We start from the raw sequence: 14,152 nt of genomic DNA, 5'->3' as shown, positions 1-14,152 counted from the left end.
GCCCTTACTCTGACTGCATCCCATGCTTTCCTCTTCCTTTGCTGCCCTGAGAAGCAACATCTTTCAAGTTGCCTGGGAGAGGATGCATGGAAGATTATGGGTTCTTTCCCTGTTTGTCCTTATTCAGACCTTACACGTTTTTAAGTGTATCTGGATACAAGAAGTTTGATTTGGTTGAAAGTCACCTGTCCTAAGATTTTGAAGGTGTCATGTCATTTTCTTCTAGTTCCAAGAACTCTCCATTCCTCTGTGAATGCTGGCCCTTTGCCTACAAGCTCTTCTCTCTCATTTTCTCTCAATCTTTTCTTTGCCCCAGTAACTGTTTCATCCATTGTCCAGAGATGAAAATTTTCTTGAATTACTTCTTTCTTTATTTTCTCCTTTCCTTATATTCTGGACAATTTATTGAGATGTTGGATGCATCTTTTGAGAGATGCAATCATGTGTCTAGGTGCCCAGGCTCTGAGAAGATCTGCTGCTCCCTGCAGCATGAGCTCAGTTGTGCCTGTACTTCCTCATCTGGAGCAGTGGAGGGAGACCCTCTGCAAAGGGTCACTGTAAGGTTGGCATGAGCTCCTGTGTGAGAAGCCAGAACAGTGTCTGGAACCAAGCATCTGTCCCTGAAAGCTGCCCCCAGACAGTAGTGCTTGGGGCTCCCCCTGGTAGTAGTGGTGAGATCCAGCCCCAGGTTTCTGTGCCTGGAGAGTACTGACTGATCTGATTATGATAGTTGACATTTTCTAGCTATCTGGCTTTGTTGTTATGCATTCTGGAAGATTTCAACTTTATCTTTCGATCCTATAGAACTGCTCATGTCCCTTTCACATTTGTCTTTTTTTTTGGGGGGGGGCATGTACCAAGGATTGAACTCATGGGCACTCAACTATTAAGCCAAATCCTTAGCACCCCCCTTTTTAAATTTTATTTAGAGACAAGGTCTAAGCACCTTGTTGTTGCTGAGGCTGTCTTTGAACTCGCAATCCTCTTGTCTCAGCCTCCCAAGCTGCTGGGATTATAGGCGTGTGCCACCAGGCCCCTCTCACATTTTTTCATTTGGAAGATCTCTCTCTCTCTCTCTCTCTCTCTCTCTTGTTTGATTAATCTTTCTCCACAGAAAACCTGGGAGAGGATGCATGGAAGATTATGGGTTCTTGGTTTTTGGATGTGACATCTCTGAGGATGTCTTAGCTTTGCTTTCTTCCTCTGCTCCTCTCCTCATCCTCAAATGCTGTGATTCTGGACTGGCCAGTTACATTAAATGGTAAGATATCCTTCGTGGGGCTTGTTATCTGGTGAACTTGGAGGCCAGGCATCTGGCTGGCATTCTACTAGACACCCCGGCTGCTAATCTTTTCTTTTGAGCTGCTGCAGAAAGAAGAGTTTGTGGAGGCTGGTGCCACATGTGGGGAGGCCACACTTTGAAAAGGAGGGTAGAGGAGGTAGGGGAAAGGGCAGGAGTCTCACTGCCCCACTTTCAGAACAGGGCCAGGCCTCAGTGCTCCTCTCCTGGAGCCCCAAAGTACCTGTAAGCCCTGGAAGTAGGGACAGAGGCCTGGATTCTTCTCAGATACTGACATCCACAATCTAGTCTGCTAAAGTAGCTCTGCTTCCACCCTTCCCAAGCTCAGCGTCCCACCCCTTACCCTCGTGTTATTTGCCTTTTTAACGCTACTTTTCTGTCATTTTAGAGGGGTTTCAGTAGGGAGGGGAGGAAATTATTCTGCCATATTTTACTATAGGTGTCTATATTCAATTCTAAAATTTTCCAAGGTTGGTAAGAGACCTTAGCCAGGGAAGACACTTTTGTTGCCTTAGATAGCTGAAGATGCCTGAATTTACAGAAGTGGTTTCTTCCAGGTATATAACTGAGTTGAGGTTTTGGGACTGAGTACAGCCTATGGCAAATGTCAGGGGAACTCTTTACACAGCACAGATGGACACGTGGGCACCTTTAAACGTAGCTCAGGGCTTACTGGAACCTCCTTGCATACTGTTCCTACAGGATAGGCTCCTGAGCCATCTTCTGGAATGCAGGGCCACCGACTGCATGTCATTCCATCTAGGAAGCAAAGCACCCATTCAAATCACTAGTAAGGAAAACAGGCTGACAATTAAACGGAGTCTCCTGACTTCGGAGATGTTACAATGCAAAACGATGCTTCTCAAAATCAGTGCGGTCTCAGCTGTCCACGCAGACTCCCTCGGCCCGGGGGTGGACGGACCGCTCTTTTCCCCGCCACCTCTCGGAGAGTAAGCGGACGTCTGGTGCAGTTTGCAGCAGGCAGAGGGTGAGTGGCGGAGCTGGGCGTGACGCAAGCCTGCGCGCAGCGGACCGCCTCTCCCCGCCCGCTCCTCCAGCGAGCCCCGCCCGTCTCGAGGCGTTCACTGTTCCTCGCCTCCCGGAAGCGCGTTCCTCCCTCCACGTCGCAGGCCCAAGGTCGTTATCGCGAGAGTTTCTAAGCCGGCGCCCAGATCGCGCGAGACTGCGGAAGAAGCGGGAGCGTGTGGCGCGCGCGGCGGCCGCGACGGACGCAAGATGGCGACGGCGACCATAGCTCTCGTAAGTGAGTCCCCCACGGCCGCGGGCGGCCCTCGACTGTTGGGAGCGGGTCTTCGGCCCGGCCAGTGCGCGGAGGGCCCCCGGAGACGCGGCGGTCTCCCCGGGCCCGGCGCGGAGCCCCTGCGGCCGTGGGGCGCGCGGGGCGGGGGCGGGGCGGGCGCGCGCCGGCGGCGGGCCCGCGGCTGCAGCTTCCGGCCCGTGGACTCCAGCTTCCGGCGGCGCGGCTGGTGGGCCGGCCCGGCACCGGCCTTGGGTCGCTGGCGCGCAGTGCGCCCGCGGTCCCGGCGTCCGCTCCCCGCCTGCGCGAGTGCGCCCCGGCGCGGTGGAGCGGGAGGGCGGGCCTCGGCTTCCGCCAGTGCTCTGCAGGGAAGCGCGGCCGAGGAGGACGTCCTCCCTCGTCGCACGTCTCCGGGCAGTCGCTCTGTCCCACCCTGTGTGGGAGTCTTTGGAGCACTGTGAGGAACCAGGCAGAGGCAGTGACCGCCTCGGTCCGCGGTCTGGTGGCACCAGTGACCGCCTACCCCCCGGTGCCTGGTGCTGGGCGGCCGAGGGAGTGTGCTCAGGTTGCGTGGGCGCTCAGAGGAGCCCCTCCCTGCTCGGCTCTGCCCGCCTCAGCCGGCGCAGAGCGTGCAGGAAGCGTTAGTGTAGAGGGAGAGCCCTGTGCACAACACCGACACCGCAGCCCGTCCTTCTCACTTGGCTTAAGCTGCACTCCGCTCCTGGACCCTTTCCCTCTGCACTTCACCCCTTTGTTACCTGCTATTCTCCCCCAGCCTACACCCGGAGGGATGGGCTAAGGTCTGTTTGAGGAGGCACCTTGGTCGGATCCATAAGATCAGGGAGTGCAGGGGGGCTGCCATTGACAGGCTCTGAGCTGAAGGTTGGGGCAGAAATTGTAGGATGCCTCAGCGTGTGAGGTACAACCCAGTGTGTGAACCTTACATCTTGGAGAACTTTCTACCCTGCCTTGCTGTTTCTTGAAGCCATATGAACAAATGAAGCCAGAGGGTTGAGGACTGGATGGTTGTCCTTGGGCAGCAGTGCAAGTTGATGGCAAAGGAGAGGGAGGCTCTGAGACAAGGATTAGATACCTGGGAAGCTGTAAGAGAGTGAATGGCTCGGCTCAGGGGGACTTCGGGTGAGCTGGGGTTCAGCTCTATTATGGTGCAATGGGAGACAGGTAGTGTCATTGTTGAGATGGACATGGGCAGCAAAGTGTGGTTTTCAGTGGGGTGTTTGTTGCCCTTGAAATCTCCCAGGCTTGCAACAGCAAGCTCTGGAGGTCTGACACGTTTCTCTTTTAATCTTGGTTTTTTTTTTTTTTTTTTTTTTTTGGTGTGTGTGTGTGTGTGTGTGTGTGTTTGGTGTAGATGATTGAACTCAGGGCCTTTAAGCCCACTCTTCCACTGAGCTGCACCCCCATTCCCCGCTGTGCAGGCTAGGCACAGTGAGAGCCTGTTCTCACTGTCATGGTGCTTCAGCTTTTGTGGGAGGGCGAATGGAGCTGCTGAAATGGGTTGATACAGATGGGGTAGGGAAGGATGCAGAAGAGTCTCATCTCTTTGGACTTTCTGCTGCCTTGTGTTGCAGAAACAGGTCAGTAGCCCCTTTCCAACAAGGCTCATTTTTATTGCATTGTCTGACTTATTGTTTCAGTCTTCCCTTCTCTGCTGCCAGACCTGCTTCAACTTGGGGTTCATCACCTTGGGTTTTTTCTCGCTTCCCCGTGAACAGTCATCTTCTCACAAAGGCCCTCCTTGGCTGCTATAGCTTAATATGCCTCATACTTTTCATCTTGTGTTTTTATTTTTTTTCTTAGTGTTCCTTACTACAGAAATCATCTTAGATGTCAACTGCATGTTGTTTGTCAGCACCTGACCACAAGACTCCAGAGGAGTTGTTTTTCTCTCCCCTGTTGTGCTCAGCACTGAGTCTTGTCACATAGTGAGCAGCATGGTTCCATATGAAGGGACCTGAATAGATGGCAGAGAGCCTTCTCTAGCCAGCCCCACTCTAGGGGTCTGACCCTGATACTGTTAACAATGCTAATTGCTGCAACCTGTGGCTTTCTTTCCATGTGCAGGGACTGGCTACCTAAAATACTTCATTTCAGAGAGACTCAGTAAATCTTCATGGCAACCCTAGAAGAGAACATTTCCCTTTACAACTAGGACCTAAGGCCTAGATACGTTATGTTATTTGTCCTAAGTCACTTAAATTTTTTGTCCTGTAATGGAAATAGTTTGTTCTGGGCAGAAATGGTGTTTGCACCCCAAAGAGGGGACTTCCTGTCCCTCAAGGTACTGTTGCCTGATGCTGGGGAACATTATGTCTTCAAAGCATGCCATTTTCATTGCTAGAGGGTGACAGCATATGACTAGATAACGATGATAAGTGACGATTTTCTTCACACTTTTTTTAGTGATTGGTTAGAATAGAACTCTAGACTCAATATGATTAAAAGCTTCATTCTTCCATGAATGGGATGAATAGGGTGGGATGTCCTGTGGAATATCTCCCACTGGACTGAATTTTTCCAGGAAGTCTCATGTGAGCTGTGTCATGCTCTCCGCAGTGTCCTGGTCCACACGTTGGTTGGTGTAATTTGGGGGAGCAGGAAGTTTTACGGTGCCCAGGTTTACCTGTTTACAGATGTCTCAGGCTACACCTGCAGAAACAGCCTCTGCTCTGTGGGGGGGAATGTCAGAGGGCCCTCTTTCTTTTGGTTCTCTGGGGTGCTGTTTCTGAGCAGCAGTGGGACTGAGCTGGTCAGTGGAGCATTGGAAGCAGCTCCAGGCAAGGTGGGGTGTGGGGCTAGGTTGGCCAAAGTGTTGGGGCCCCTTGGCCAGGTCTCCCCAGTGGGCCAGCTGTGTTCTTCCCACACCTTTAAAAGCCTGAGGATCTGAGCAGTGTGCCTTGGATGAGTCAACTGGCCTCTGGTTCTGTCTATGCATGGCTCCAGGGTGGGCATAGCCATCCCTTCTTGTTCTTGAGCCGGGATCAGGGAGGGGTGCATTCTACCTTGTTCCTGCTGCACAGCCTCTAGGAACATGTGAAGGCTCTTTACCAAGTTCTTCCATCCCCACAATACTGCCCACCTCCTGTCTGCCCTTGCCATCCATAGGACATGGCAATTGCTGTTCTCTCTGGGTGTGGGTCCAAGCTCCCAGTTGCCCTTGGACAGTGTGCTGTTGGGGAAGGAGGCTTGGGCTTGACCAGAGCCTGCAAAAGGACCAGGAATGATGCTAAGCTGAGGGCTGTCCACATGTGTACAGGCTGCTGCCTCAGGAGGAAGGTGGTCACCTTGTCTTCCAGCCTGGCCCAGTCTGTCAGCAGGAGAGGGTAGCTTTCTTTGGCATGGAACAGGAGCACCACTTGCTCTCTACCTTTTCCTCCCTGTCCATTCGTGGGGACTTGCTGCCATTCAGGTCTGCCCCAGGATGCTCTGCTTTTTGCCAGGATCTGGGCAGCTGTAGGTGTGATTGTGGGTTAAGGAGTGGGCAGTGTAAGTGGGGGTAGTTCTGGGACTATTCAGGGGCCCAGCTGAAGCTGGACCCTTCCTGTGCCCTTGAATAGCCTTCCTTGCTCAGCCCTTCACTTGGGAAGAGGAGAGGGCCTGGTAGAGTGTGACTTTCAGTTACAGCGTCTCCTTCCTGCCTGCAGCAGGTCAATGGCCAACAAGGAGGGGGGTCCGAGCCAGCAGCGGCGGCAGTGGTGGCAGCGGGAGACAAATGGAAACCTCCACAGGTACTGATCTCAAGCATCCTCTCCCTCAGGCACACCTGTCTGCCCGCCCGCCCGCCTGCCTACCCTCCTGCCTGCCCACCCGCCTGCCTGCATGTCCCTGGGGCCAGAGAGGCCTGGCTAGGGCAGGTGGGGAGAAGCCCAGGGATCCTTCCCTGCCTTCTGAGCAGACATCGTCTGCAAGACTGTGGCCCATCCCTGAGCCTCTCCTGATCCCTCCCCACCCTGTTTCTGGCCTGGCTTCTCTCCTATGGGTCTGTCCTGCCTCAAGCCCTGATCAGGGCCTGGCAGTGAGCTGGCTGGGCAGGGGCATTGGGTACTGCTCTTCAGCTGTCCTTGCTGCCAACTTGGTGCAGAAGGGGGTAGACTTTCTGTTGCAAGACAGGCAATGTTTTGTTTAGAGCCAGAAGTACAGATTTTCATTTTAGTTTTGTTTTTATTTAGACAAGAAAATAACATATAAAGTCAAAGCACAAGTGTGGGAATCCAGCCCCCACCTTCTCTGCATCCCAGGCTCAGGGTGGGTGAAAACAGGTCTTGTCCTGCTCTAGTAAAATGACCCATGGGAGCAAGCCCTCTGGGAAGTGGAGCTGGGCTCTGTTGTCACTGGGTGACAGGTTCTTTGTGCCTGTCTGTGGCAGTACCTGTCACCAGAGGGTTCTGGCAGGCCTCTTGGGCCTAGTCCCTCCTCCTGGCCCCCAGGCACCCTCAGGAGTGGGACAGGGGTGTGGTGTGTCGCCTAGACCCTGGGAAGCTTTGGGTCTGAAGCTCCAACCCCAGCTGCTGTCCAGCAGCCATTGGTGGGTGGGAGAAGGGCCTTTTGTTCACCAAGACAAAGAGGAGATTGAAAAGTTTCTAGGGGTGAGGGGAACTGGCATTGATTTCCATGGTGACAGCCTGCTCTAGCATTCCAGCTTCTGCTTGGGCCCTTTCCCACTAAGGAGGAATGGGCTTGGGGCCAGCTGGGAGGGCAAAGAAAGGCCTAGTATGAGCCATACTGCAGCCCACCCACTGCCAGACCTTGCTATATCCTGGGGCCTGCTTGCAGTTCTGGTTGCCCAGGAAGGCCTTCTAGCCTTCGTACCTTTTTACCTTGGGCTAGAAACCCCGCACTCAGGAGTCCAGGATGGGGGTCTTAGAGTTTGGGTCAGCTGAACCCTGCTGGCTTCCTTTGATCCCCAGCTGTTGTTCCCACTCATGGTCTGGATTCTTTCCTCTCTTTCCCTCTCAAGGCTGTGTCTGGAAGCCGGGAACTGTGTTGGTCTTTTGAGTTGGTAGGCAGGCAGGCATGCTCTGTCCACCCTCCATTCCCCAACCCCCGCTCTGCTGGCTCTAGTGCTGGGCTTCTCTCCCTGCTTGGATGGCTATGTCCCCCTGCAAAAACTTGGAAGTGGATTTGACAAAAGGAATGTAAACATGACCCTAAACATAATCCACTTAGGTTCGCAGCCTGCTGTGGCGAGCCCACCCCTGCCCAAGTGCCTCCTGGTTTGTTGACGTGGTTGGCTGGGTGCTGTCTCCCTGGGGCTGCTCTGTTCCTGGTTCTCCCAGGGGACTTAGCACATCGTGAAGTCTGATAGAGGCAGGCTGGAGCCCCCTTAGGGCTCATGTGGCCTGGGAGTGCCTAGACTCTGTGATGTATGCACAGGGCCTTGTCCGTAGGGCCAAGGATGAACATTGTCAGGAAGGAGGCCCTTTGTCTATACTTGCTCCTTGGCCGGCCCCTGGAACTCGAAGCTGTGTCTGTGTCCATAACAGGGGCTATGAACAATCTTAAGAGGCCAGGATGCCAGGTGGCATAGGAGTAAAAGGAGTCCCTTGAAAATACCAGCCCTACTCCTACTGCCCTGGAAAACAGCTAGCCTGGATCCCCTGCAGGAGGTGGGGTGGAAGCTCTGGGAGCAGTCTGGCAACAAGGGCTGGCTCCTTTCCTATCACCCCCTATCTGCCTTGGTAGCTCCTAAGGAGTCTTCTGTGGTCTGGGCCCCTTAACTGCTCCAGGATGGTACAAGGGCTCCCAGAGTACCCACTTGCCTCAATCTATGTTCCACCCATGGGTCCTGGGGGAGAAAGGCCTAGGATGGGGACAGCAGAGTCAGAGGGGGTCCTATATCCATGCAGTCAGTAGACAGCCTGGTGTTGGGCTGGTCCTTCCCTGGGAAGAGGCTGGGGAGATGGAGGGTGGGGTTCTGGGACCACACAAGGGAGACCTGAGCCTGCTGCTACATGACTCCCTTGCTTCACCTTCTAGGGCACAGATTCCATCAAGATGGAGAATGGACAGAGCACAGCCGCCAAGCTGGGGCTGCCTCCCCTGACGCCTGAGCAGCAGGAGGCCCTCCAGAAGGTGAGCACCTTCCTCCTGGGCCTGTGGGCGTGGCTGCTGAGCTGGGTCAGTGGGGGCACACCATCTCCCTGCGGGCGGGCCCCCCAGTGCTCCTCACTGCTGTCTCTCGCAGGCCAAGAAGTATGCCATGGAGCAGAGCATCAAGAGCGTGCTGGTGAAGCAGACCATCGCACACCAGCAGCAGCAGCTCACCAACCTGCAGGTGAGCCCCACCACTCTCCCTCCACCCCCACTTCACTGCCTCGGGGGCTGGCTCTGCTGGAGGCTGTCCTGCCCAGCCTGGGCCAGGAGGCCTCCACTGCCCCTCCCCATCACCTACACCATCTCCTCCTCCTCCTTCTCTTCCTCCTCCTGTGCCTGTGGCCATCCCCTAAAGGTGTTATGATTCTCATATTCTCAAGGACTCATTCTCAAGATCCCAGGGTCCTCCCTGAGGCACCAGCGGCCCAGCTTTTCTGCCTGTTGCTCACTATGGCCCCTTCTCACCTGCCTCCCTGCTCCTTCTCTGTAGCTCTGCCCCATTCACCCTTGGGGTCTCCCCCACACCCTTGTCCCCCAGGCTGTGCACAGCTATAGTGGCACTGTGTAGGGTATGTCCTCCCTACCCCCATGGTCAGGCCCCACCCTTCTGCATCCAGACCACCTGGGCTGGGACCCAGGACTGAGGGGACAGTCTAGGGGTGCCTCACTGGGCCATGCTCTAGACTAGAGGCTGTGCTTTCTGTGTGGGGCCAGTAGGTTCCTGGGCCTTGTGCCCTCCCCCTGCCCAGGCCAGTCCTCAGACATTCACGCTGCCAGGAGATGTCCTGGCTGTTCACCGTGCTCCATCAGTCCCTCTCCTCCCTCCCTCCCTTCCTTCTGCCCTGGTCAGTCCTGCTGCAAAGTCTGCAGGGCAGGGCACCTGGGGCTCTGCGGCCCCCCTGGGCAGGTGCCGTTGCAGTGTGGGAAGGCAGGCGGGCCTCCCTGGCAGGGCGGGGACTCCGGGCCTGGCCGCTGTCTGCGTGAGGTGTTGACGAGAGCGGGAGACTGCTCGGCTCCAACAGACTGAACTCTGTCTTTACTGTCTTTCAGATGGCAGCAGTGACAATGGGCTTTGGAGATCCTCTCTCACCTTTGCAATCGGTCAATAGAAATGCTCACTTCTTCCGGGGCTCATGTCCTTAGTCAGGGCTAGAGGGGGGCAGTGCAGCCCACTGCTGGGGACCTTGCTCCCCTGGCCGGCCCTGCCCGTCAGCTCTGGACGAGCACAGCAGAGCGCCAGGCATGGCGGGGCCAGTGGTGTGGGCACCCACCCCGGGACCGCCCCTGGGGAGGCCTCCATCTGCTCTGAGGGCCCGCCTTAAAACTAACCGGCCAGGTAACTGCGGAGGGCAGCCGCGGCAGCCAGCCAGGGAGGGTAGCTGCCGGTGCCAGGCTCGTCTGTGCCCTGCTGCCCCACGCAGGGTGCACCACGGGCCACCAGGTCGCCAGTCTCCAGGCTGCCTAGGCTCTTGGGTTGGGCTAAAGACCCTGAGGAGAGAGGGGTCCTAACTTGTGGCCCCATCAGACCCTGGAGGGAGGACGGAGGGGGGGTGGGGGGTGGGGGGATGAGTGAGTGAGAAAGGGAAGGGCAAAGATTTGGGCCATGGGCCTGGGCTGTCAGCAAGGTGCAGAGGCCATAGCTGTGCGGGGCTGCAGCAAGCAGAGTCTTTTCCTGCCCCACAGGCAGTCTGAGGCGGCCAGACACCATCCTGGGGAGGATCCTGAGGGGGAGATATGGCCCTTTCTCTGGGGGCCATTTGGAGGACTTGGGCCAATCCTGAGCGAGCTTCCCTCATTGGGGAGACACTGTGTGTCAGAAAGGCAGCTGTCGACCCTCTGAAAACACCTGGGCTATGGGGGTTGTGGTCAGGGAGAAAGCTGTTTGCCCACCTGTAGATGGGGAGTCCCACCTTGAAGGGGAGGCATGGCCCTTTCTTGGGGAACATAGGCCTGAGGGACAGATGGGGCTTCATCTTGATGTAAGCGGAAGCCTGGGGCCTATTTGTTGGGGAACCCAGTTTGAGGAGGGAAGAGTCAAGTTTTCAGAGACTTCCTAGTTTGAGGGAAGATAGTCCCAACCATGGGGAGTCCTGTGTTGGGCAGCTAGACTCTAAGGGAGGGGCCAGGCCTGTGCCAGGCTTTTTGACACAGATAGGAGTAAACTGGTCTCTGCTGGGGACCTTCACAAGGGCCAGGGGAGCCCTTGTTCATGTTCAGGCAGGGTCCTGGGGTGTGTCTTCCTGTGGCCCACAGTGCTTGGCTCTGGAACTCCCTGCCTGGCACAGCTGTGAGGTGGCAGGGGAGAGATCCCCATTCTTGAGGGTTCAGGGAGGTTCCTCAACGTAGTGGCCCAACCCACAACCAAGGCTTGCCAGTTCCCCAGCTCCAGGGAGCCCCAAGGTTTCTCAGTTGGGTTCTCCGCTGCCTCATGACACTTCTGGGGACCAGGCCAGTGGCTCTTGCCTGTGCTCTTATGGCTCCAGGCGTAGGCTCTAGCAGCTCTTTTCAGAGGGGAGCGGGGTGTTGGGATGGGAAGAGTATAGGTCACTGAGCCCCTGCCTGAGTTGGTCCCGCATGAGCGACTATTCCTCGTTCTCTCCAGGGAGCCCCCGTCTGGGCTCCTGAACTCCCCTGGGGTTTCTTCTGGGCAGTGGCTGCCCCGTCTTCTGTCACCCTCTCTTCTGGCCTCCATGCCAGCCAGTCCCTCCAGCTTGGATGACTCCTCCTTCCCTTTTCTGTTGCAGTACTTGGCTGGGAAGGTGGGAGGATCTCCCAGCCCGGCCCGGGGTACCTGACCCTGGGACTGGAGGGTGAGCGTGGTGGTGGGAGGGCGCAGAGCCCTGCCTCCTGGCCACCAGTCAGTTTTGCAGCTGCAGTCTGCCTGGGACTGGGCGGGCTGGGCTCGTCTGTGTACTGCTGTTGGGCCTGGCCTTCTTCAGGGTGGGGTCCTGCTGACCCCTGTGCCCTGACTTTAGGGGCCAAGCCTGCATCTTGCTGCTGGGTGGGGATCACTCCCCACCGCAGAGTTCGTGGGGCAGGTGGGTGGGCCAGGAGGGGAGAGGGCTGCTAAGCCCCTTGCCTGCCTCCCTGACAAGCCAGTGGCTCTCTCTCCTTCTGTTCTGCTATAGATGGCAGCTCAGCGGCAGCGGGCACTGGCCATCATGTGCCGGGTCTACGTGGGCTCCATCTACTATGAGCTAGGGGAGGACACCATTCGCCAGGCCTTTGCCCCTTTTGGCCCCATCAAAAGCATTGACATGTCCTGGGATTCTGTCACCATGAAGCACAAGGTGAGCAGACTAGGTCTACCCCAGTTGCCTTGGCCTACCCTCCTTGGGGTTCTTCCAAGCCTGATAGGGTTTCCTGTGTCTAGGGCTTTGCCTTTGTGGAATATGAAGTCCCAGAAGCTGCACAGCTGGCCTTGGAGCAGATGAACTCAGTGATGCTGGGAGGCAGGAACATCAAGGTGAGGGTGTGGGTGCAGGTGTTGGGCTTTTGGGCCTTGAGAATGTTCTGTCTAGTCTCCCAGATGTGTCGAGCAACCTCACAGAAACCTGCTGTGACTAAGTCTGACAGGTGCTCTTGGTCCCTTTCCCTTCCCCAGGTGGGTAGGCCCAGCAACATAGGGCAGGCCCAGCCCATCATCGACCAGCTGGCTGAGGAGGCACGGGCCTTCAACCGTATCTACGTGGCCTCCGTGCACCAGGACCTCTCGGATGATGACATCAAGAGTGTGTTTGAGGCCTTTGGCAAGATCAAGTCTTGTACACTAGCCCGGGACCCCACAACCGGCAAGCACAAGGGCTACGGCTTCATTGGTGAGCTGGGGGTGCTGAGGAGAGGTGGGGGCCCACCTGGTGCTGGGACTGGCCCTCCTCACTGCTGCTCCTGCCCTGCAGAGTACGAGAAGGCCCAGTCGTCCCAGGATGCCGTGTCCTCCATGAACCTCTTTGATCTGGGTGGCCAGTACTTGCGGGTGGGCAAGGCCGTCACACCCCCCATGCCCCTGCTAACACCTGCCACCCCAGGAGGCCTTCCGCCTGCTGCCGCTGTGGCCGCAGCTGCAGCCACAGCCAAGATCACAGCTCAGGTGAGGGGGTGGACAGGTGCTCTAGTCATTTGGGAGCCAGCTCTTGATATGGTCTTGGGTGGAGGTAGCCAGACTGGGGACCGAGTGTGGTTGCCTTCTGAGTTGCAGGAAGCAGTGGCTGGAGCAGCTGTGTTGGGTACCTTGGCAACACCTGGACTGGTGTCCCCAGCACTGACCTTGGCTCAACCCCTGGGGGCTCTGCCCCAGGCTGTCATGGCTGCCCAGGCTCCTGGAGTCATCACAGGTGAGTCTGAGTAGGCCAAGGCTCTCCAGGCATTCCTGCCCCTCATTTCCAGGCTCTCTGCCTTCACCTGCCCAGGGTGGGCTGGCCATGTCGACCAGCTCTGCTTCCTGCTAAGGTGGGGGTTGGGGGGATAGCTGCTGGACCTGGTTGGTTTTGCTGCAGGTGTGACCCCGGCCCGCCCTCCCATTCCGGTCACCATCCCCTCTGTGGGGGTGGTGAACCCCATCCTGGCTAGCCCCCCAACACTGGGTCTCCTGGAGCCCAAGAAGGAGAAGGAAGAGGAGGAGCTGTTTCCTGAGTCTGAACGGCCAGAGATGCTAAGTGAGCAGGAGCACATGAGCATCTCTGGCAGCAGTGCCCGCCACATGGTCATGCAGAAGCTGCTGCGCAAGCAGGAGGTGGGTGAACAGGCCCTGGGTCGGGATGTAGGGGTGGAGAACATCTAGGCAGGCCGCAGTGCTCAGCTGTCTCCTCCCCACAGTCCACAGTGATGGTTCTCCGCAACATGGTGGATCCCAAGGACATCGACGATGACCTGGAAGGAGAGGTGACAGAGGAGTGTGGCAAGTTTGGTGCTGTCAACCGTGTCATCATCTACCAAGAGAAGCAGGGCGAAGAGGAGGATGCAGAAATAATTGTAAAGATTTTTGTGGAGTTTTCCATGGCCTCAGAGACTCACAAGGCCATCCAGGCCCTCAACGGGCGCTGGTTCGCTGGCCGCAAGGTGGTGGCTGAAGTGTATGACCAGGAGCGTTTTGATAACAGTGACCTGTCTGCGTGACCTTGGGCCAGTTTTCTGGACTTGCACTTGTTCCTTGTTTCCTCTGGGTTTTATAGTGATAAACAGTGGTGTCCCTGGGACCAGGCACTCGGCTCTGCCAAGCCCAACCTGTAGTGTGCATAAAGTGCAGATGCTGCTGGCCCTGAGCATCCCTGTGTCCGGTGGTCCCATGACCCAGCCTGGGTGGGTGGATGTGCAGCCCCCCAGCTTGGCAGAAATCTCCAGTGGAGAGGGGGTGCCTTCCGGTGGAGCTGGGGGCCGGCCTGTGCAAGCGGGCTGGGCGCCCAGCTGTGCTGTGTCCCTGGGAATGGGTTTGCCGCTATCGCCCACGCTCCTGGTGCTGGGGGAGGCCTAGTCGCGGATCT

At 56.7% G+C, this 14,152-nt stretch overlaps 1 protein-coding gene across 7 annotated transcripts; it reads left to right on the top strand.

The window, feature by feature from the left end:
• The first annotated feature begins 2,486 nt into the window (after window positions 1–2,486).
• PUF60 (poly(U) binding splicing factor 60) lies at window positions 2,487–13,934 on the top strand. 7 transcript variants are annotated; one of them, XM_081266059.1, is made up of 12 exons: window positions 2,487–2,560; window positions 6,224–6,307; window positions 8,556–8,651; window positions 8,764–8,853; window positions 9,723–9,773; window positions 11,801–11,962; window positions 12,046–12,138; window positions 12,277–12,490; window positions 12,572–12,762; window positions 12,871–13,006; window positions 13,169–13,404; window positions 13,488–13,934. In XM_081266059.1, the coding sequence occupies exons 1-12, from the start codon at window positions 2,537–2,539 to the stop codon at window positions 13,785–13,787; spliced, it is 1,677 nt and encodes a 558-aa protein (XP_081122185.1). In that variant the 5' UTR covers window positions 2,487–2,536; the 3' UTR covers window positions 13,788–13,934. The 7 variants fall into 7 exon arrangements, with proteins under 7 accessions (XP_081122185.1, XP_081122187.1, XP_081122186.1 ...); XM_081266060.1 differs by having other exon boundaries at window positions 2,495–2,560; window positions 6,227–6,307; XM_081266065.1 differs by lacking the exon at window positions 2,487–2,560 and adding an exon at window positions 2,792–3,015.
• The last annotated feature ends 218 nt before the right edge of the window (window positions 13,935–14,152 follow it).

The sequence above is a fragment of the Spermophilus citellus genome, assembly GCF_964194105.1.
Source record: "Spermophilus citellus genome assembly, chromosome: 14".
Classification (NCBI taxonomy): domain Eukaryota; kingdom Metazoa; phylum Chordata; class Mammalia; order Rodentia; family Sciuridae; genus Spermophilus; species Spermophilus citellus.
Note: the sequence above shows the minus strand (reverse complement) of the source record. Positions and strands in the feature narration are given on the sequence as shown.